The sequence below is a fragment of the Danio aesculapii genome, chromosome 20 (assembly GCF_903798145.1).
Source record: "Danio aesculapii chromosome 20, fDanAes4.1, whole genome shotgun sequence".
NCBI lineage: Eukaryota > Metazoa > Chordata > Actinopteri > Cypriniformes > Danionidae > Danio > Danio aesculapii.
In genome coordinates, this window is record NC_079454.1 from 3,238,127 (window position 1) to 3,260,678 (window position 22,552).

A 22,552-nucleotide genomic window follows, 5' to 3' on the forward strand; every position below is an offset into this window, starting at 1 on the left:
TCCCTGAATACACCAGCCATAGCTACACGTGGAAGTAAGGAGATCCACAAGTTAGTATTTTTTGTCATTATTACTAATTTTTACAACATACAAGCACATGTTTTATTACATCCATAACCGCGTTCTATCGCAATCTATAATCCCTAATAATAACTCCTGTTCAGCAGCTCCACAACATTCTGACACTCAATGACACTCGAATACCCTGTCAGAATAGTCTAGTGGCTGGAAATGGGCTTTTTACAGTGTCTGCTATAACGTTAATGTTGTTTTTGGTGTGTTTGCATGAATGAATATGGCCACTGTGTAAATACACAGTACATTACGATCCTATTGCCACATCAGATCGTTATGATAACATGATATATGCCTTCAGTGATTTCCTGAAGATAAATACCAAAAAATAACACAACTGGAATAACTACAGCAGTCATATGAAGCAAGAGATCGCGATGACATATGATGACGTGTGCAGGTGCAGTAGTGCTGTCCCAATTCTTAGGGTTAAATTTTGAAGCCCTTCCCCTTAACCCTTGTTTTTAAGGGCCATGGGGAAGGGGAAGGGATAGAGGTACAAAAATAGAATTGGGATTGGACCTAAATCTTCAGCTTATAAGGAGATTTTAGTTTCTAATAAAGCAACACTCAAATGAGCATTGGAGAGAAAAAATAAGACTTTTGTAAAAACCAATTTGTTTTGCAAATCATTTAAAAAATAAAGGGAAAAATTACAAAAAAGAATCATTTTTATTCAGAAAATCTGGCAAGCCAACCAGGAGATCAATTATCTTTCCATTGTTCCCTGGATTAGACAAGGCAGATCATTTGAGAAACTGTTTAAAACAGGGGTGTCCAAACTCATTCCTAGAGGGCCAGATTTTATTGCAGGACACCGGCCCTCCAGGACCGAGTTCGTCGGTCTACGGTTTAAAAGGAGATTTTGGTTTCTAATAAGGCAACACTCTGAGGAGCATTGGAAAGTGCCTGAAAACTAAAAGTTTTTCGTAAGAACCAATTCGTTTTGTAAACCATTAAAAAAATTAAGGAAAAAAATGACAAACTGGAATAATTTTTACCCAGAAAATTTGGCGAGCCAGCCAGGAGTTCATTATCTCTCTGGTGTTGCCTGTATTTGACAAGGTGCCACATTTGAGAAATCCTCAACCATCTCCAGTTTAAATGAGATTTTGGTTTCTAATACGGCAACGCTCAGAGGAGCATTGGAGTGTGCCTGAAAAAGAAGACTTCTGTAAGAACTCATGTGTTTTATAAATCATTTAAAAATGAAGGAAAAAATGACAAACAGAAATCTTTTTTTATAAAGAAAGTTTGGCGAGCCAGCCAGGAGTTCGATATCTCTCTGATGTTGCCTGTATTGGACAAGGTGCCACATTTGAGAAATCCTCAACCATCTTCCTTATGTTATGCAGACTTTAAACAGAAGTTGCTGAGACTTATGTACTTCCAACTGAAACTGAAAGTTGATTAGGGGTGGGGCTTTATTTTGTGCATCATTCACTTGAAATGAGATGAAGAATATTGTGGCTTAAGCGTCAAACTGACTTCAACAGAGGAAAATTACGATTTATTTTTTGGTCAGTGGACTAACTTGCATGGATTTATTTGTTCACCTGAAGAACAACAATGTGGACTAGCAAAATAAGCACTGCACATTGTGATTTCACACTGACTTTAAAATGAGATTTCGCTTTCTAGTGAGCTAAAGCCACTCTGAGGAGAATTGGAGAGTGCCTGATAAAAAAAAAGACTTCGATAAGAACTCAAAGAATAAAATGGCAAACTGCTATATTTTTTTTCTGTCATGCACATAATAGGCAGTGGGATTGTGTGGATCTGGACCCCATTGAAATTGTCAGAGCTCTGTCCTCGGGCCAGATTTCATGGCTATTCCGGCCTCTCTCTCTCGTCAGTGCCAGGCTCGTCACAGACAGTTAGATGGTGTGTGGAGGTGTTTGGTTTGTGATGTTCAAGAATATTATGTGTGTGCGAATGTGCGCGTATGTGGGCAGACGCTTGTGTGAGAAATGAGCTCAATTTCCTGTACTGTAGATAAATTAAACACTGCGAGACGATTCAGTGGGTGTCATATTCGGAAGATGTTTCGCTTTGGTTCGGGACTCTCTTTGTTTGGAAAGGCTTTGAAAACCAGACTCAAATAAAAGCCTTTTGGGGAAACATGAAACCGATATCCGGCACTCACTTAAGATGGCCACGCAAAGATTAAATGGAATAAACAGGAAAGAAAATCAGTTCATACTCTGTTTTAGTCAGGGTTTACACAAGGCTTTAGTTTTAGACTAAGACTGATCATCATGGCTGCTCTGTTTTAATATCTATTTAATTTATTTATTTGTGAATGATCATAATTCAGTGATTCTGTGATCATTTTAAATTGAGAAATTAAATATCTAAACTACAGAGGAAACGAGTGTATTGAGTGCGTATTGGAGGACTATAGTGTTTTAGTTTTTCAGCTTTCAAATATCATGTTTAGCTATGTGTAGGGCCAGACGGAATTTGCGGACGTTTTTTGCTATTTTGGGTGTATCATAACTAAAACCTTAATATGTGAAATAAGAAAGATTACCTTTTTAACTTTTATTTAATGTTTAAAATTGCAAATCCAATTAGATTTACTTTATTTAGTAAACAAAGCAAGTCTCTCATATAATGTCTCTACTAAAAGACAGAAAATATTACTGTACAAACTGCATTGTACACAAATCAGATGAACATTTTTATATTAGTCAATAATATTACTGTAATTAATAAAAAAACTGAATAAATTTAGATTTACACACATTTACTCAAGTAAATAAACAGAATTAATGATGGGCTAAAAATCTGTGGAATTCTGCGGAAAATCTGCGGAATTCTGTGGAAATTCTGCGGGAATTCTGTGGAAAATCTGCGGGAATTCTGTGGAAAATCTGCGGGAATTCTGTGGATAATCTGTGGAATTCTGTGGAAAATCTGCGGAATTCTGTGGATAATCTGCGGAATTCTGTGGAAAATCTGCGGAATTCTGTGGAAAATCTGTGGAAATCTGCGGAATTCTGTGGAAAATCTGCGGAATTCTGCGGAAAATCTGCGGAATTCTGTGGAAAATCTGCGGAATTCTGTGGAAAATCTGTGGAATTCTGTGGAAAATCTGCGGAATTCTGCGGAAAATCTGCGGAATTCTGTGGAAAATCTGCAGAATTCTGTGGAAAATCTGCGGAATTCTGTGGAAAATCTGCGGGAATTCTGTGGAAAATCTGCGGAATTCCGTGGAAAATCTGCGGAATTCTGTGAAAAATCTGTGGAAATCTGCGGAATTCTGTGGAAAATCTGTGGAAAATCTGCCAAATTCTGTGGAAAATCTGCGGAAATCTGCGCGCGCAGAATCCATGTGGGCCTAGCTATGTGTTTATTAATCAATCTTTCTCTGTTATCGTAATTATGAAATTTGCAATCAATTAAGGATGATTGTGGATTGTTTTCCACTCAAATCTTATGTTTCAATCATATCCAATGTTTGTATTTGACCACTCAGATTCAATTATACTTTTGTGATCCTTTTGAATGAAGTTTTTTATGAGTAGAATCCGATGACGTGTTGCAAAATGATCATAATCTACCCAATGGATCTTTCAGTTGGATAATTGTCAGATCTCCATTACAAAACACCGCTAGTGAGAGAAAAATATTAGTCACTAAAAACCACCCAATCCATTTTCAAAAGCTTGCTTATGGCCAATTTCATATAGTTTTAATTTGATCAGTAGCTTGCTGAAATTTCATTTTATGGCGATGTTAGAGAGGCTTGACTCATAATGTAACTTTTATTAGGGCTCTTGGATGCATGTGAAATGTGTCTTTTAATTTTGTGCTTCTCAAATGATATTAGCATGACATGGCACTAAGTCTGTGGATTAGCGGTAAATGACAGCAGTATTATTAGCGGGCTTTTATAATCACTCAGATTAAGTGTTCAGACACACGTCTCTCCTGCCCTCTGCCCGTCTCTTTCCTTCAGTCGTCTTCATTTAAATTACACACTCAATACACTCCTGGAAGTCCTTGTCAGCCGTTTACGACATTTGCATGTGTTTGAAGTGCAAAATGTAGGAAACGTGTGTTTGGCTAGTTCAACACTGATATACAACACACTGGCAGAGAATATTCCTTAAAGGAACACTCTGCTTTTAAAAAGAAAACATTGAATATAGGCTTCGTTTTTAGCTGATCTTCATGTAGGGGTGCAACGATTATAGATTTCAGTTGTACGATTATAGTCTGAGAAATAATCACGGTTTCACGATTATCTAATTATTATTCATTCATTCATTTCAAAACACTACTAGTGAAAACTCCTTATATTTTAGTGTTATTTATCGCTGCTCAGTAACCAATAATACAGCACATAATACAATTTAAAATAAACAATGGTTTTCATTCAAAACTCTTCATATATTACAACTGGTACAAAACGCCGCAGCTGTCACATCACACCCATTCTACAACAACTTCACTGGCTTCCCATATCTTTCAGGATTAATTATAAAATACTTCTTCTCACTTTTAAAGCCATCCACAATCTCGCTCCTCCATACCTTGCTAATCTTGTTCATATCGCCACACCTTCTCCAACACTCAGGTCTTCTTCTTCCATTCACCTCACTGTTCCCTCTGTCTGCCTTGTCACCATGGGGAGCAGGTCCTTAAGCCACTCTGCTCCTCAGCTTTGGAATTCACTTCCTCAAGATCGCCGTAATTTAGACTCTCTTTCACAATTTAAATCCAAACTCAAAACACATCTGTAGCAGCTTATTCACATCTGTAGCAGCTTATTCACGTCTGTAGCAGCTTATTAAAAAACAGCTTATTCTCTTTAACCCGACTGCGTTTTTTACATTTTCTACTGAATTCTATTGACTTTTATTGTGTTTTTGATTGAACTGGTTATTCTAGCTGTCCTGTACGGTGACCTTGAGTGTCATGAATGGCGCCTTTAAATTAAATGCATTATTATTGTTATTATTATTATTATTATAGTCCATTTCTCCCTTTGTGCTTAAAAATAAGTGAATGTTTTTTGACATTTAAACATAAGTAATAATTTTACACTGAAAATTAAATGACAGGTGAATAAATAAATACAAATAAGTATAAATAAAATAGCATTTGTCTAATCTAAATTGAAATTAACTTTTTTATGTGGTCATCACCTATGCTCCAAACTTCAAAAATTTAAGAGTATCATAAAAAATGTAAAAGCACTGTTCAAAAATGAACGAGCATCACTGCAAATTGTATATCAATGGATTAATTGTATTTCGCTCTCATCGGCGCCATTATTTGTAACTTTAGGTGGGTTTGCAAACCTGTGTACTTTTCAATGTGTTTACCTCAAACTTCAGTCGTTTGTATTTCCTGCGATCACAAAAGCTCCCTGTCATCCCAACTATGTGCGCACTAGCGTGAGCACGTTGCGTCGCATCCCTCCATTGGAAATAAGGAACTTGCACGAACTTGCCTTGGTTAATAGCCTCAGTCATAAGTAATCCAGTGTGTGTGGTTATTAGTCTCGGTGTACAAGCTCGGAACTTTAAACTAGCCCACAGTTGGCAAGGCAAGGCAAGGCAAGTTTATTTATATAGCACATTTCATACACAGTGGCAATTCAAAGTGCTTTACATAAACAGGAATAAAAGAAACAATTATAAGAGAAATAAAAACAAACATAAAAATGGTAAGAATAAAAATAAAATAAAAGCTGATAAAATGTGTTATAAAAGAATTAAAAAGAAGAGAAAAACATAGTAGTTCGATCTGTTGGACGTAGCACAGTGCTCATTCAGTAAAGGCACAGCTAAACAGATGTGTTTTCAGTCTTGATTTGAATGTGCCTAATGTTGGAGCACATCTGATCATTTCTGGAAGCTGATTCCAGCAACGAGGGGCGTAGTAGCTGAAAGCCGATTCAGTTGGCATAATTTTGTGTTGAGAAGCCTTTACGATTAATTAACCGTGACTAATCAAAGAGCGGTTAATCCCTATCTCCATGTCTAGTGGGAGCACTTTTAGCTTAGCTTACCTTAGCATAGATCATTAAATCAGATTAGACCGTTAGCATCTCGCTAAAACAAATTTAAAAAAAGAGTTTTAATTATTTTCTAATTAAATCTGGACTATTCTGTAGTGTAAGTCTAAGACAGACTGACTGACATTTAAAGCTGCTATTTTATAGGCTGATATGGTTAGCACTAATACTAAACTATACTAATCTTAAGATGTAACACTGAAATGAAATAAAATGAAATGAAATAAAAGCTGCTGTTAATATTAAATAAAATGTTAGTCTTGTGTCTGGTCTTGGTGGTCTTACCTATTGGGTCAAGTTCATTGGAAATTTGTGCTTCGGACTACATATTTCTGTATACCCAAATTGTACATCAACCTACATTTGATTGCAGTTTGTAGGTGAAATGAACACTAGGGGGCAGTGTGACAGACAACTAGTTCTTTTTCACGCTAATGATATATACAGGGACATATCATCTATGAATATAGGACTATTTTCTTGCAGTTGCTTCCACAACACCAAGTAAACACCACAGAACAACTTAACGCTGAATATGATTAGTATTGAATATGCTAGCATCTTCTACCTATTTCTATATGGATTCTTTTCTGGTTGGTCAGTTTGTTCATAGCTCAGTTTATACAGTGTTGTGGTGCAGAGCACTCTGGTTTGAGTTCGGTGAAGCAAGCTTCCACAAAAGAGATTAAAGTAATGTAAAATCAAGGTAAAACTATTATGGTGGCAGTGTTGTTTTCTCTTACATCTGCTTCTGAAAACACTAATGGTTGGGTTTAGCGACGAGATAAGCTCAGCGCTTCGCTAGTTGATCTAAACGACAAGTGTACAAGAAGCACGGTTATCTGAAATATACCGCAAAACGCACAGTAATTGTCATATTCAGATTCACTAACTTGTAGACAGCACCCTCTAGTGGTTTTGTCATCTGAAACGTGCAACAAAACAACATATGTTAAGTTTTGCATTAATGTAGGATGGGACACATGTTTCCAATGAATTGAAAGATGTCTTGTAAAAATGAATTAGCATCTTGCTACAATAGTTTGAGATTCTTGTAATTTTCGTTTGCGGTGTAGAGTTGTATTGACCACTGATTTGGTGTCGTGTCTTATTTTTAGTGCTAGATGAGTTTGTGTGGCCCTTAGGGGGAGTGCAGATATGTCTTTCTCAATGCGGTTTTAATTAACACCTTCATCCGTCTGGGTTTCTGCTCTCCTCGAGAGGTTGTAAAGGTCGGTGGATGTAAAACACAGAGCGCCTGACCTTTACACAGGTGAGAAAAGCTCACATAATGAATGCACTGCTTTAGAGTCACTAACAGGTTCTGAGTCAGTCGCAGCGTCTGCTCAAACACTTTCTGGACACTATGATGAATGTCGGATGAATGTCCAGGCTGAGGTCAGGCTTGTTTATCAGAGGCTGATGATGGAGATGTTAGTGGCCGGGTGGTGTTTTATTCTCCTTTACCTCACTAGCGGACTTTATTAATGAATTAAATGGCAGTTTAAAGATGATCATTTTCTCTCATGCATTGCAATGTGTCGAGTTTAGTTTTCACATTTTGACCGTGATTCATATTGAATTGATTGATTCGCTGATGATTCCTCATTGTTTTACTAGATAAACAGATGTTCCTTTTAAAAATGACCATTGATTTAAAGCTGCTGTATGTCAGTTTTTGACTCCTCTAAAGTATAAAACACCATACTATGTTTGCAGGTTTTCAGGAAACATGCTAAGTGAACGTTCTTGTTTATCTGAAAAATAATGCTGAAGTCAGATATTCTGCTTTGAGAATGTGCGTTACGTGCTGGAACGTTTGTCTTTGTTTTGGTCATTTAACCCGCCCAGTAGTTCTACGTCGAATAGTTCAGACTGCTGAGGGAATCACTGGTACAACCCTTCCTACTGCCAAAGAACTGTACTTATCCAGAGCGAGCAGAAGGGCTGCCAAAATCACTCTGGACCCCTCACACCCAGCACACTGCCTCTTTGAACTTTTACCTTCTGGTCGACGCTACAGAGCACTGCGCACCAGAACAGCCAGACACAGAAACAGTTTCTTCCCTCAGGCAATCCATCTCATGAACACTTGATGATAATAATTGTGGAACCAACATCACTACTTGCTATACACTTTTATACACATATACACTTATTTAACAACACACTTTACATGCCAATTTGCACATAACAGCTGCACATATAACGTTGTATATAGTAATAAACACGTACATACACTTGTCAATCTGTATATTTGCACTCACTACTTCTATTTTTTTTTTTTTTATATATTTATTATCTGTTTTTTGTCCTGTCTCTGTTATCCTGTGGAACTGTAGAAGCTCTGTCACCAAAACAAATTCCTCGTATCTGTGAACATACCTGGCAAAAAGCTCTTTCTGATTCTGATTTCTGATTCTGATTCTTCTGATTCAATGCCAGTTTAGCCAATTATATTTCAGCACACCGGGTTGCCTTGGTGGAAAACAGCACATTTCATTCATTCAGTCATGATAGGCTCTCAAAGTGTGTGTCCACGACTGAAATGTGACCTCCGGTGGACAGTAGCAGACTCCAAAATGAGACGCAGATTCAGAGTTCCACATGAGATGGTTATTAATTAGCAAGTAATATAAATATTTTGATTGTAAACATTAGGTGAGCAGGTTACATCGTAACCCTCTGTCCTAACTAGGCATGGGCCGATATAAGATTCTGAAGGTATGATAATCTTGCATAAAAATATCACGGATTCGCGGTATTGTGCTCACTGCTCTAAAATATCTTCTCTTTAAATGTCTGGGTAAAAAACTAAAGCTTTTTTCCCTTCTGAACACAGTATATTTTACTTTGAGAAACATTTAAAATCTTTTGCGACAGTAAATGCGTCAGGCTAAATTAATTATTGACTTCTGCCATCTTGATTAGTTTCAAAAAATGATTTTTTTTACATTTTAAAACGGCGTCCTTGGATAGCTTTTCTGCTGGAGATACTGTTGAACACATCTTAGGAAAAAAATCGCACACACCCTAGGAACAGTGTTTTAAAACCTTTTCCATCATCCCATGCCCAGTCCTAACAACACGCTACATGAGATTTGCAGTAATAAGCCATTTAGCTGTTTGCACCAGACGAAACACGACAGAAATGTAAATACAGCCATTCAGAGGCACAGAATAGTGCACTCACTGCACTCCAGTGAAATGGTAAGGTTTATAATCTAGTGAATACATATTAAACCTCTTTAACATTACTAAATGTAGATGCTGAATCACTGATATGTGTTGGTTTGCACTGAGTCTCAGTTCTAGAGTCTCAGTTTCAGAAGATTTATTTTATTTTCCAGCTCTGAGGTGAACTATCTGCTGCTGCTTTCAGTAGTATGGCAATAAATATGATGTAAAATGGCATTCAAACTCACATTATTAGCATTTAACACTGAAACTGAGCTGATCTCTGTCAGTTTTCTGTGTAAAATGTCCCTTCTATCGCATGTCGTTGCTTTTATTTTGATCACCACTTTAATCAGCCTTTAGGCTTGACAGTCAGGCACACTGCTCCTGGTGTCGTCAATCTGGCAACCTGCACTTGCGTGTGTTTTGAAACAGGAGTGCAATATCTAGTTCAGCCACTGGGTGTCAAACGTACGTACCGCACCGTTAATTATTGATTTGAGTCCTCTCTCTGCCCCTTGAATGTTTAGTAAGACCCTCTGCCATAAAGACTTTAATATTACCGATCACGGTTTGCATGTCTTCTCGGATCAGTGTGTGGCTGGAAATACAGCTCATTATAATGCAGATCTCTGTCATTTGCTCATCAGACTGTTATATAGTTCAGATCTCTACTGCTGATTGATACTGACTGCATAATAAAGTAAATACAGTGAGTTTAGGGCAGTATTAGCCTTATTTTACGTTTATTTTGCCAGATAAATAAGCATCACAAATGGAGGGATATTTGTCAGCTGATAGAGCGCACCAGAAGACATGCACAAGAAAATGAAAACACACACACACACACACACACAGAGAGAGAAAGAGCGGTGACAGATCGTCCTGCTGCCTACTCTCATGTCTGTTCTGTGCCTTGACTGCGTCAGCCTCCATCTGAGCCTACAAACACACACACACACACACACACACATGCAGTCTCACACATGCACACGTACAGTATATGAACTCACACATGCACAGTCACACACATACAGAATGTGAACACACTGACACACACTCACACACGCACAACCACACACAGACCATGTTTAAACACACACATATACACATTCACACTGACACATGCAATCACGCACATACAGAATATAAACACACACATAGTATATGAACACACACACACACACACATACACTCACACATGCACACACACACACACACACACACTCTTATACACTCACACATGCACAATCACACACAGTGTATAAATACACACATATATACACAAACATACACTCACACATGCACAATCATACACATACAGTATATAAAGCACATACATACATATACGCACACACATACAGACACACACATATACGTACAAGTACACACAAGCATGCACTTATACACACACACATGCATACACTCACACACATGAACACAAAAGCACATACACACACACACACACATTTATACATGTATGCACACACATACACAAACACACAAACAAATAAACATACACATGCATACACACTTACATGTACAAGTACACACAAGAATACACTTATACACACTCACTAACATACACACAAGCACATACTGTACACCTATACATACACTTGCACACATGAACACAAAAGCACATACATGCACAAACACACACACACAAACACAAAAGCACACATACATCTATACACACACATGTACACACAGACGCATACTGTACACATGTACATACATGCATACTAGCATACATGTACACATACACATACAAGTACAAGGACACACACACAACCACACACACATGCATACATGCAGATTATGAGCAGGGTGTGACACACTGTCCTATATGCTGTGTGTGTGTGTGTGTGTGTGTGTGTGTGTGTGTGTGTGTGTGTGTGTGTGTGTGCGTGTGCGTGTGTGCGTGTGTGCGTGTGTGCGTGTGTGCGCGTGCATTACTGCTGCATTACACTGTGCCAAACCCTTAAACACACACACTCTAACGCACACACACATATACAAACATACACACACATACACAAGTGCAAACACAAGTACACAGACATACACACAGATATTGTATATAGGGACACACACATTCACTCTCTCACACAAACACACACATGGGGATTATGAACAGGGTGTGGCACACTGTCCTGTATGCATTGTGTGTGTACAGGTATGAATCACAGGTGTTTTCTGCCGCTCTGTGTGTGTGTGTGCGTGTGTGTGTGTGTGTGTGTGTGTGTGTGTGTGTCAGATGTTTATAACCTGTGACTGAGTTCTGCTGTAGGTTTCACTCTGTTTGGCCTGCAGCTTTATAAAAGCCCGAGTGATCAGTAATCTCTCTCTGTAAATGAGTAACAATGTCTGCGTCTCAACACACACACACACACACGCACACACACACACACACACACACACACACACACACACACACACACACACACACACACACACACACAGGACATTCAATATCAGTAAAGTAGAGCACTGGCTTCGGGCAGCTGCAGAAAGGGCCTGCTGTTGTGGTGTTTTTTAGAGTAACGCAATGGTAGATGATTATTTATCACTCAATGATCTCTGTTTTACATACAGCCTCCATGTTCATGGATCATAATTATATACAGCCATTTTGTTTGTGTTGTATTGTAAAACAGGTGTGTTACTATTGAGTTATGGTTAATGTTAGAGAAGGCGCAGTACTGCAGGTAGGGATAATGGTGGGTTAATATTAGCGACAGGTTTAGGGATTTTATGATTCACCAATCAGACGATTCCTAAGACACTATAAATACCCTCAGTTCCATATCTTCATTTTGAAGAGCCCCCCCTTCCACCCCTACTCCTCCTCCTTTCCTAGATGGGTGGTACGGTGGCCCAGTGGTTAGCACTGTTGCCTCACAGCAAGAACGTCACTGGTTCAAATCCTCAACAAGCCAGCCGATGTTTCTGTGCAGAGTTTACACGTTCTCCCCATGCTCACATAGGTTTCCCCCAGGTTCCCTGGTTTCCTCCCACCGTCCAAAAACATGCCACTTAAGTTAATTGACTAATAAGTAGGAGGGAGCTCCGGGCTCGAGGATCTTATGAGCTCAAGGCTCTCTCCCGGGACAGCATGCCAAACACTCTTTATTATCAATTATCAGCCAAGTGTGAACTCTTAAAATTACTAAGGCCTTGTTTACACTTATACGGTTTAGAATGTAAACGATCCACATCCACACTAGCGTTTCACCCAGCGTTTCTGAACAACCCTCCGTCTACACTACACCACTGAAAACTCGCATCACGTGACCACACACACACACACACACACACTCTAGCATGCGCTGCAGCATATCTACCCAGATGAGAGCTGCGCTCGTCGGACTATTCATCAAGGATCCACCGCTGGACTATATTTGTAAATGTGAGATTTAATTCATCTTGTTGTCTCTATCTAAGACATATTCCCAGACTTTGGTCTTTTGAATCTATTGCGTATTCTCAGATAACGTGTTTTGGCTGAGCTGAACGATGATAAGTTAATACATTAATGTAACCACGTACACTGATTCTGCATATTTGACTGATCGCTTGCCTTTATGTATAAACTTATTGTGCATTATACTTGTATAATGGCCATTATTGATCACTAAACCTAATACTCAGCAAAAGAGAGGGTGTGTTTCATATTATCAATGAAAATGAAAGGAGGCAGTAATGATATCGGCTCCGTTTTGTTATAAATATACAGTGTTTCCTCTAGGATTTTTTCCAGCTGTGGCGGCAGGCCTTTTTTTACACAGATCTACCAACTACCTGTGGCGTTATTTCAATGACCAAAATCGTGAGCGCAGTATTAGAAGTCGAGATTGCATTTATGTAATAGCCTACGAGCATGCGGATCTTTTTGCTTGTGCGCCGATTTTTTTTCTGCTCGTGCACAAAACTTCTTGCCTCCCCCTCAAATATAAGCCGCTTCAAGAGCCCGCAGATCTTCTTGTGCGCTCCCTCAAATAAACGCTGCTGAGGTGCGATTTACTGCGTTTATGTAACGAGTATGTCTCCAGCATTTATTAGATTTGCTAGGAATATTTATGAATGCCTCCGGTATTAATGCGTCCTGAAGTAAAGTTAAACGGCTATACAACGTGTTTGCTGGCCAGTCAGTCAGTCAGTCAGCACGTAACCTTAAAGGGTTAAACAAATGACCACAGCACTACTACGATTACAGAAAGGTTTGCGCTGTTATAATTCACTTACCTTTTAATGCGTTTTGGTGCGATTATCACCCGCTATTAAAATAATAAAATGTTTTGAATGAGAAGCTGTAATGTAGCCGTGGCAGGATGAATCTTGGTGTGGCGCCCCACCATGGAAGAATGAATGTAGCGGAAACCAGGTATATACATGCAGTGAAGATGACGCTCATATAAATATGCAGCTACACGATGCCTCAACATTTTTAGTGTCTCTTAATTTGCTAATATCAGCATGATAATAGGCCGTTCCTCATATCATGTTTTCATTTTATTGTTAAGCTAGTGAAACAGCGTAGCCAGAGTGATGTGAATGAGGTTATAAAGTAGACTGTTCCCTTTGAAAATTTACCCAACGTGTCCTCGGGAGTTTGTTTTCAGTATCAAACTTGCGAAGTCTGAACTTAAAAGGAGAGGATGCAGGACTGAACTGTGTGTAGGCTACTTAATATTGAGAAAAAGCACCAATCAGATAGGTGAATGTCTGCAGCCACGCCTCTGTTTTCAGATGTCTTCGTTTTCCCCCATCCACACTGACACCGAGCACCAGCATTTTAGAATGAAAACAGCTTCTTCAGCGTCTTCAAAAAGCTCCGTTTTTGGCACTTGAAAACTCCGGTGTAGTGTGGACGGATGGCATAACCGTAGCAAAACTTACGCTTTTTAAAACTAAACTGTATTAGTGTAAACGAGGCCTCAGTGTGTAGTAGGACATATAGATGTCCTATGTAAAGGACTGTCCAAAAACATCACACACTTTTTAAATGAACCTGCATTTTGATAGGTGGCTCTGGTCATATGTAATTTCATGATGACACAAGAAACATGTCACCATCATAATGAACTGTAGGCTCTTAACAAGTAAACATAACTATAAGTTAACATATAACATGGTCATGCAAGTATTTTTAAAGTACAAATACAATGAGTCTACACAATATACAACAGTAAGTGAATAGTATCAGTTATCTAATAGAACCGATATCAAAGACTGTAGAATACACAAGACGTGTCACTCGCATAGTTTTAAAAAGTGTCAGTATGGTGAATACTTCAGAAGAGCAGCGCGATGATCCAGAGGATGATCATGTGTAGAACAGCCATAAATGAGGTTGGTGTCATGATCTCGTTCCTTTCGAGTGCGCACTAGCTCAGGAAACCTGAACAAATGCCGGTTTTGTTTGATTCGAATGTTTAGAAACGAAGCTTGAGACAGATGTTGATTCATTTTATTAGTGATTCCAATTATCTAATGTAATCATAAGCTTGCCAAACAGTTTTGGAGAATTTGATGTTTCCCCATTCAGACAGAATACCCGAGCATACTGCCCGAGAGGCATTTCAAAGATGGCCGCCGAGTGAAATGACTCACCTTAAAGGGACTTGCCGATATTCAATATAAAGTGGTTTCCCAGTGTTTATGTGCTGCCTTTAGAAAAGCTTCTAAATTAAAATCAGATTCCTACTTCAAATTATGGAATATATATATATATATATATATATATATATATATATATATATATATATATATATATATATATATATATATATATATATATATATATATATATATATATATATATATGAGAAAACCCCAAAAACATGAAGCATATTTGGGTGGGGGTAGCATCATCACTTTCTCTGTAGTTTGTTTTAAGTGCATTTTAAGTCCAATGTGTGTCCATCTAATTGAGACTGTGTGCGCTACTAAATCCGTGGCTTGGGTTTGTGTCATTTCTAACTCGGTGTAATATGTGTTGCAGGCGGCTGCACCTTTGATGACGGTCCAGCACAATGCGATTACCAGCAGGACCCGTACGACGACTTCGACTGGACACATGTCAGTGCTCAAGAAGTGCCGTTCCTGCCCTCCGACCTGCCCCAGGGTGAGTCCTACACACCACTTCATCAAACACACCCTACATGGCATGGGGGTTTTTTCTCCAATGTTTGGAATTTTTCAAAACATTTCTAAGCATAATAGTTTTAATAACTCTTTTCTAATAACTGATTTATTTTATCTTTGCCATGATGACAGCACATAATATTTGACTAGATATTCTTCAAGATACTAGTGTTCAGCTTAAAGTGACATTTAAAGGCTTAACTAGGTTAATTAGGGTAAAGTTAGGGTAATTAGGCAAGTCATTGTATAAAGCTACGGTCACACCAGGCTTTGTGTGTGCGAAATTCTGTCTTGTGGCGCTGTGAAAAGGGGCGGGATTAAACAAGATGATTAGACATTATTAAAGTGAGCGATTGCTCCATGTTTTTAATTTCTGTCCAGAGAGGTCTTGTTTTGATCCTCGATTGATCTCACGAAGTCAAGTGATGCGATTTCGCAGGTCAGAGTTCACCAAGCTTGAACTTTGCACCGCAGCGACATGCGAAACTTGACTCATGACCTTGCGTTTCCGGTCTGACGCATTCGCGTGCATATGAATGGAAGTTATGGGAAGCAAAGCCCAGTGTGACCACAGCTTAACAGTGGTTTGATCATGTAGACTATCGGAAAAATATTGCTTAAGAGGGCTAATAATTTTGATCTTACAATGGTTTAAAAACTGCTTTTATTCTAGCCGAAATAAAACAAATAAGACTTAAGAAAAAACTATTATAGACAATACTGTGAAAAAATTCACAGGATGGCAAATAATTTGGATTTTAACAGTACATCAGCATAAAACACAAGGCCCTGTATTCTAATTACAGTCTTAAACTTTTCATTTAGTCTTTTGTGGTTGATTTATCGTAATGACGACTTCATTAATTATTTCATTCATCAATTTTGGCTGCTGTCGTTAAATAAAACTCGACTGTGTGCTTTCATTTTAGACTCAGTCTTAGCTGACTGTTCAATATGGGTATTCTGACGTTGTGTTACATGCTTTCTGCCTATACATCGGAGTGCACGAACGTGTTGAATTAACAAAATAAAAGCATTTGTGAGCTGAGAGAGAAACGTGCACAAGTGAATGTTGAGTTCCTCTGGAATCTTTAAACTCATAAAACCTGAAGTGTGCGAGTTTTTTTAGCCTTAACTCCAAAAGAAACACTGAAAACTCTGGAGAAATTAACAAATTTGAACCATGAGGGGACTGCAGTGGGCCGTAACCATAGTAACGCACCAACAAACTGCATTTGTGTGTGTAATACATGTATGATTATATGATTACCTACTGTCTACCGCAGTGAGCCTTTGGGCTCTATTTAACAATCTAAGTGCAAAGTCTAAAGCGCAGGGCGCAAAAGCATTAAGGGCCTGTCCAGATCCACTTTTGCTATTTTAATGATGGAAAAATACACTCTGTGCCCTGGCTCATGGTCTAACAGGGTTGAGCTTATTCTCTTAATGAGTTCTGGGTGTGTTTTGAACCAATCAGACTCATCTCCCATTCCCTTTAAGAGTCAGTTGCGTCATGGCGCATTTGCTATTTACATGGCGGCGTTTCTTAAGTGTAAAAACTGAACGCTTCACTAGCAAGAAAACAGTTAAACAGAGCATCTGCAGCACGAGGATAAAGAACGAGCCTCCTCCATTCAGCCTCTTTACTTTCACTTTACTTCTACTCTTTACTTTACTCCTTTACTTTGGTAGAGTAAGGAAACAGTAAGGAAACTCACTCCACTGAAGACATCCATTAGCCTACATATTTAATTTAGTTTGTTAAGCACAAAGATTTGTTTCAAGGCTGTTTCTAAATTCAGCTCTAATTTCCAGCAAACAAATAAATGAACAATAATGACGGTGTGGTTATATCCAAACACGCGTCCTGTTCTTATGCCCCAATATAGTGATGCACCCCACAGGTGGACGAATCTGAACTAGTTTTTATTAAAACAAATATAAATCTGCTTATAATGAATAATACTGATAATAATAATAATAATAATGTAAATGTAAATGTAAATAATAACATTATACTAATGCAGATTGTCATGAATAAACTGGAAAAAGCCCTCCGTGATGAAGGCATGAAGGCAGTAGGCTTTTATATTTATGTAGAAAACTATAATTTTTGTAACATTTTAATCCTTTAGTTGTTTTATATGTAAAGATGTTTGTGTATTGCTGTTCATCCTGTGTGTATTAAACAATGTGTAATCGTTTGGACCTGCATAGGCGCATAACTGGCTCTGCGCTAGACTTCAGGGCAGCTTTTAGTTGGCCAGTGTTGCAGTCCATGTCAGTTGTCTTCAGTGTCTATGTCAGTCTTTGTCATCAACAATGTGCCTTAACACACATCTATTTCGGACCAGCATACACATGAGTCCACATAGTGGCACAAATGGATTTGCTATTTAAACAACGTGGCGCAAAACATGAAAATTTGGGTTGCGCTGGTCTAAAAATCGCAACAAATTGCGCCAAACACGTCTTGCACCTTATTGTGCCGGGTGTATGATAGAGCCCCCAGTCTGTGCGAGCTTATATGTTAAACACTGTGGTTTGAAATGTTCATAAGCTCTCAGCAAGTATCCATACCGAACTCTGACAAGAGATTCGAACTTTTAGTTGTTGTTTTATGTTGTCGCATCCCTAACATGACATTGCACAATATACCGGCACCCGCGGCTGGAGGATCTGAAAGCGGTCTGTGGTTGGACGAGCTTTAATCTGCCCTTGGGCTTGTTTAAACAGTCCGGCAGATTTAGGAATGTTTTAATGGGCTGCTAACATTTGAACAAATTTGCAGCGGCGGCTTATCGTGTCAGGGAAAAGCTATTACAGAAGAAGTTGAGAGAAAATAGGCAGGTAACAGAACATTAATCTTCCTTCAACTGCTGTTCCCGCTCTCTGAACACTCTCCGGATGAGATCTGAAAAAAAAAAGGCAGCTCGGCCATTTACATGACAAAACGTGCAAAGTGCCGAAGGGGAGAACGGCTTTGGTCAAAGGACTGTCATACGTGACACAATTAAGCTTTTTAAATGCGCTGAAAGAAGACGGCAGTAGGAGTGGAGAGCGGAGCGTTGCGACCTTCACTTTTCACCTCTCCGACGTTTAATCACTTGTTTTCAGACAGGAAATTCTGCTCGGGGAAATTAAAGCATTTCACTCTCAGCTAAATTCCCTAATTAATAAGATATTAAGTTATTAATCAAGCCAGGAGAACAGAGAAGGTCGTCAGCCCTTGCTTTCAGTCAGGTAGAAGAAGAGGACTTGAATGAGAACACTACGGTCGTCGGCTCTTTATGATAACGGATGGACGTTTCTGATTGACTAACACCTTTGAGCTAATTAATAAACAAGTATGATTATTCAGCATAATTAGCATATTTTTTTGATTTTCATTTGTCGTTTTCAGTGTGTTTGCTTCTGTGTTAGATGCGTTTTTTCAAGTCAACAACGAGTTCCCCCACAGTCCAAACACATGCGCTATAGTTCAATTGGATAAACTAAATTGGCCGTAGTGTACGTGTGTGTGAATGAGTGTGTATGGGTGTTTCCCAGTACTGGGTTGCGGCTGGAAGTGAATATGCTGCGTAAAACATATGCTGGAATAGTTGGCGGTTCATTCCACTGTGTCGACCCGTGATAAATAAGGAATCAAGCCAAAGGAAATTGAATGAATGAGTTGAATCAAGCCAAAGAAGAATTGAAGGGGAGGAGACAACAAATTATCATGAACAGACAAATGTAGGCAAACTGAAGGATACAATGGCAAGGCAAGGGAAGGCAAGTTTAGGCAGAGATTGAAAATCAACTAGAGGTGTGAACCTACACTGGTCTCTTGATTCGGTTACGATTATCATGTCATCGATTTGGTTCAATTCGATATCTAGGTGCATCACGGTGCTTTGACGATACTTTCCATACACTTTTATATATTACTTCACAGATGCTGTTCACCGATGAGTGATGCTGATAAACGGCAGCGGCACGGTGTTGCCAGATTGGGCGGTTTTGGATAACCATTTCCACGGGTATTGGATAGTTTTTGGGCTGGAATCAGTCAGCTACATCTGGCAACACTGCAGCGGTGATCACAGCTGATCCATGATAGACGCAGTGGAGAAAACTCGCACGCTCGTGTCTGTATCCAGAAGTATCATTGGAACAGCCGAGAGTAGAGGAAAAGTCACGCAGCCGGTCAAATGGGCCACAGTGAGAGAGAGAAATGGAGTTTACCTTCATTCTCTTAATCGCAAAGAAATAGGGGCTTCTGCTGTTCAGTGTCATTGAAATATTGTCCAGCAAACACACACGCAATGAAATTGTGTACAGTTTCTGTTTTTAAGTAGTTGGAGCAGTGTAAATATAGTAAGCTACGGCGACATAGCGCATATGAGATAAATGAGGTCAGTACATAATAACCGGTTATGATTATTACTGAACCGATACCGAATTGTCCGCATCTGCATAGCGGTGCACCGAAGAAACAATTAATTTTGACACGCCCTAAATTCAACACAGGCTCATTGGAAGTAGGTGCTTCAGCCTACATTTCTGTCAAGCTAAACAAAACAACAACGTAAAAATACATTGACTGCAGTGAAATAAACACTAGGGGGAAGTGTGACGACAACAACTTTTATTCCTTTTCACATTAATGATATCTACAGGGACAAATTATTGACCAATAAAGGATTATTGTCATGTAGTTCTTTGAAAAACACCAAAAATACATCACAAAACAACTTAACGCTGTCTGTGATTAGTAATAAATATGTTTGCGTCTGCTATCCAACTTCATTTGGACTCTTCTGGTTGGTCAGTTTGCTCATAGCTCACTTTATACAGTGTTGTGCTGCAGAGCGCTAAGGGTTCGAGTCTGGTGAAGGATGCTTCTACAAAAGAGATAAAAGCAATGTAAAATCAAGGTAAAACTATTTGTTCACAGTTTGCACTTTTCTTGTACGTCTGCTTATGAAAAGACTATCGGTTGGGTTTACGAATAGGTTTAGGTTACTGGTTCAATAACTGTACTACACACCAAGCATCACCTTCTGGATGTGCAGAGGAAAATATGTGAATCTGAAACAAACAACAAAATGTACTTTAAGATTGGTAAAAATGTGTACAGCACCCTCTAGTGAATTTGGTATTTGAAACATGCAACAAAATGCACCTAATTAATGTATTGCAGATTTGCAAAATATAGACAGCGTCCTCCGATAGATTTATCATCTGAAACTTGCATCAAAACACACCTTAAATGACATATTTAATGTTTGCGAAATGTGTACAGCGCACCCTAGTGGATTTGTTATGTGAAACATGCAGCAAAACGCACCTAATTAATGTACTGCATATTTGCAAAATACAGACAGCGCCCTTTAATAGATTTATCGTCTGAAACTTACATCAAAACACACCTTAAATGACATTTAATGTTTGCGAAATGTGTCCAGCGCCCTCTAGTGGATTTGTTATGTGAAACATGCAGCAAATCGCATGTATTGCAGATTTGTAAAATATAGACAGCACCCTTTAATAGATTTATCATCTGAAACTTGCACCAAACACACCTTAAATGACATATTTAATGTTTGCATAATGTGTACAGCGCACCCTAGTGGATTTATTATGTGAAACATGCGGCAAAACGTACCCTTATTATTGTATTGCAGATTTGTAAAATATAGACGGCGCCCTCGAATGGATTTATCATCTGAAACTTGCATCAAAACACACCTTATGTGACATTTAATGTTTGCGTAATGTGTACAGCACACCCTAGTGGATTTGTTATGTGAAACATGCGGCAAAACGTACCCTTATTATTGTATTGCAGATTTGTAAAATATAGACGGCACCCTCGAATGGATTTATCATCTGAAACTTGCATCAAAACACACATTAAGTGACATATTTAATGTTTACAAAATGTAGTCAGCGCCCCCTAGTGGATTTGTCATATGAAATGTACAACAGAAACATACTTATTATCATACGTATTTTAAGTTACGCAAAAACGTAGGCTTCGTTTGGTATTTCCAATGAGCCTGGGCTGCAGAAATGAGAACAGCAATGTGGACAAAGACATTAACTCAATGATTTTGTTAATTTCAGTGATAACATAAACTAAGTTTCATGATATCTACAGATGGAAATGAGCACAGAAATTAGAGCTGCATTGTTCTTAATAAAATGTAATGTTTTTTTTTTTGCGTAAAAATTAAGATTCTCTTGTTATTTTAATAAAACATGGCACTAAAATAAGAAATTACACTCTTTTCTTCAATTTAATTGAAAGAAATGCCATGAAAAATAACGTAATGTGTAAGAAATAGGGGCGTACCAATAAATAATGAATTCATAATTAGATAGGTCTCTCGATACTGAACTCTCTCGAGTTATGAGAGAGTTGTGAGAAAAATGTGTAATATTAGTATCATTATTGTTATTATAATGTATCGTTTTAGCTTTGTTTGAGAAATATGTAGACCTACTATTAGTTAATGTTAAACGTTGTATAGACTTGAGTAGTTTTTAAGTTAGTCCTCCGTGCACAAGACAGTGATGATATCAGAATACAACTATTGGTAATTCACAGATTTGAATTATTATCTGATGCTTGCTTTCTGTCATGGACTGCATATAAACAAACATTAGGCATTTGTCATTATCAGATTCTCTCTTGTGCTATTTCAGAAGTAGTGATTTGTTTTTTAATGATTATTTGTGCTAAGGCACCGCTAAATGAACAGTAAAGGCAGATTCTCAGCAAGAGGACTTCACTGTAGTCCGTTCCTGCTCTCGGTGCAGTCTGAGAATGTTTTATAGTGTGACGTAAACCTGCTGGCGTGATGGTTTTCCCCGTAATTGCAAACATTAAGTGACGCGGGCTGCATGGGCCATGTCTCGCTCCTCCAGGGAGTCATTTGGAGGCTGTGGACGACTGACTCATTTTAACAGTAAGTGAACACAGAGCCTGCGGAGAAGAGACATTCTGACTGATGCTGGATATTCACTCACTCACTCACACACACACACCGCGCACACACACACACACACACACTGACTTGTTTCTATATCCTAGTGGGGACTCCCGTAGACGTAATGATGTTTCTACTATCC

At 38.6% G+C, this 22,552-nt stretch overlaps 1 protein-coding gene across 1 annotated transcript in view; it reads left to right on the forward strand.

The window, feature by feature from the left end:
- ptprk (protein tyrosine phosphatase receptor type K) overlaps positions 1-22,552 on the forward strand; it is a 344,134-nt gene that overhangs the window by 91,140 nt on the left and 230,442 nt on the right. Inside the window, 1 exon segment of the mRNA XM_056481373.1 lies at positions 15,291-15,413. Coding sequence (XP_056337348.1) covers positions 15,291-15,413 — 123 coding nt within the window.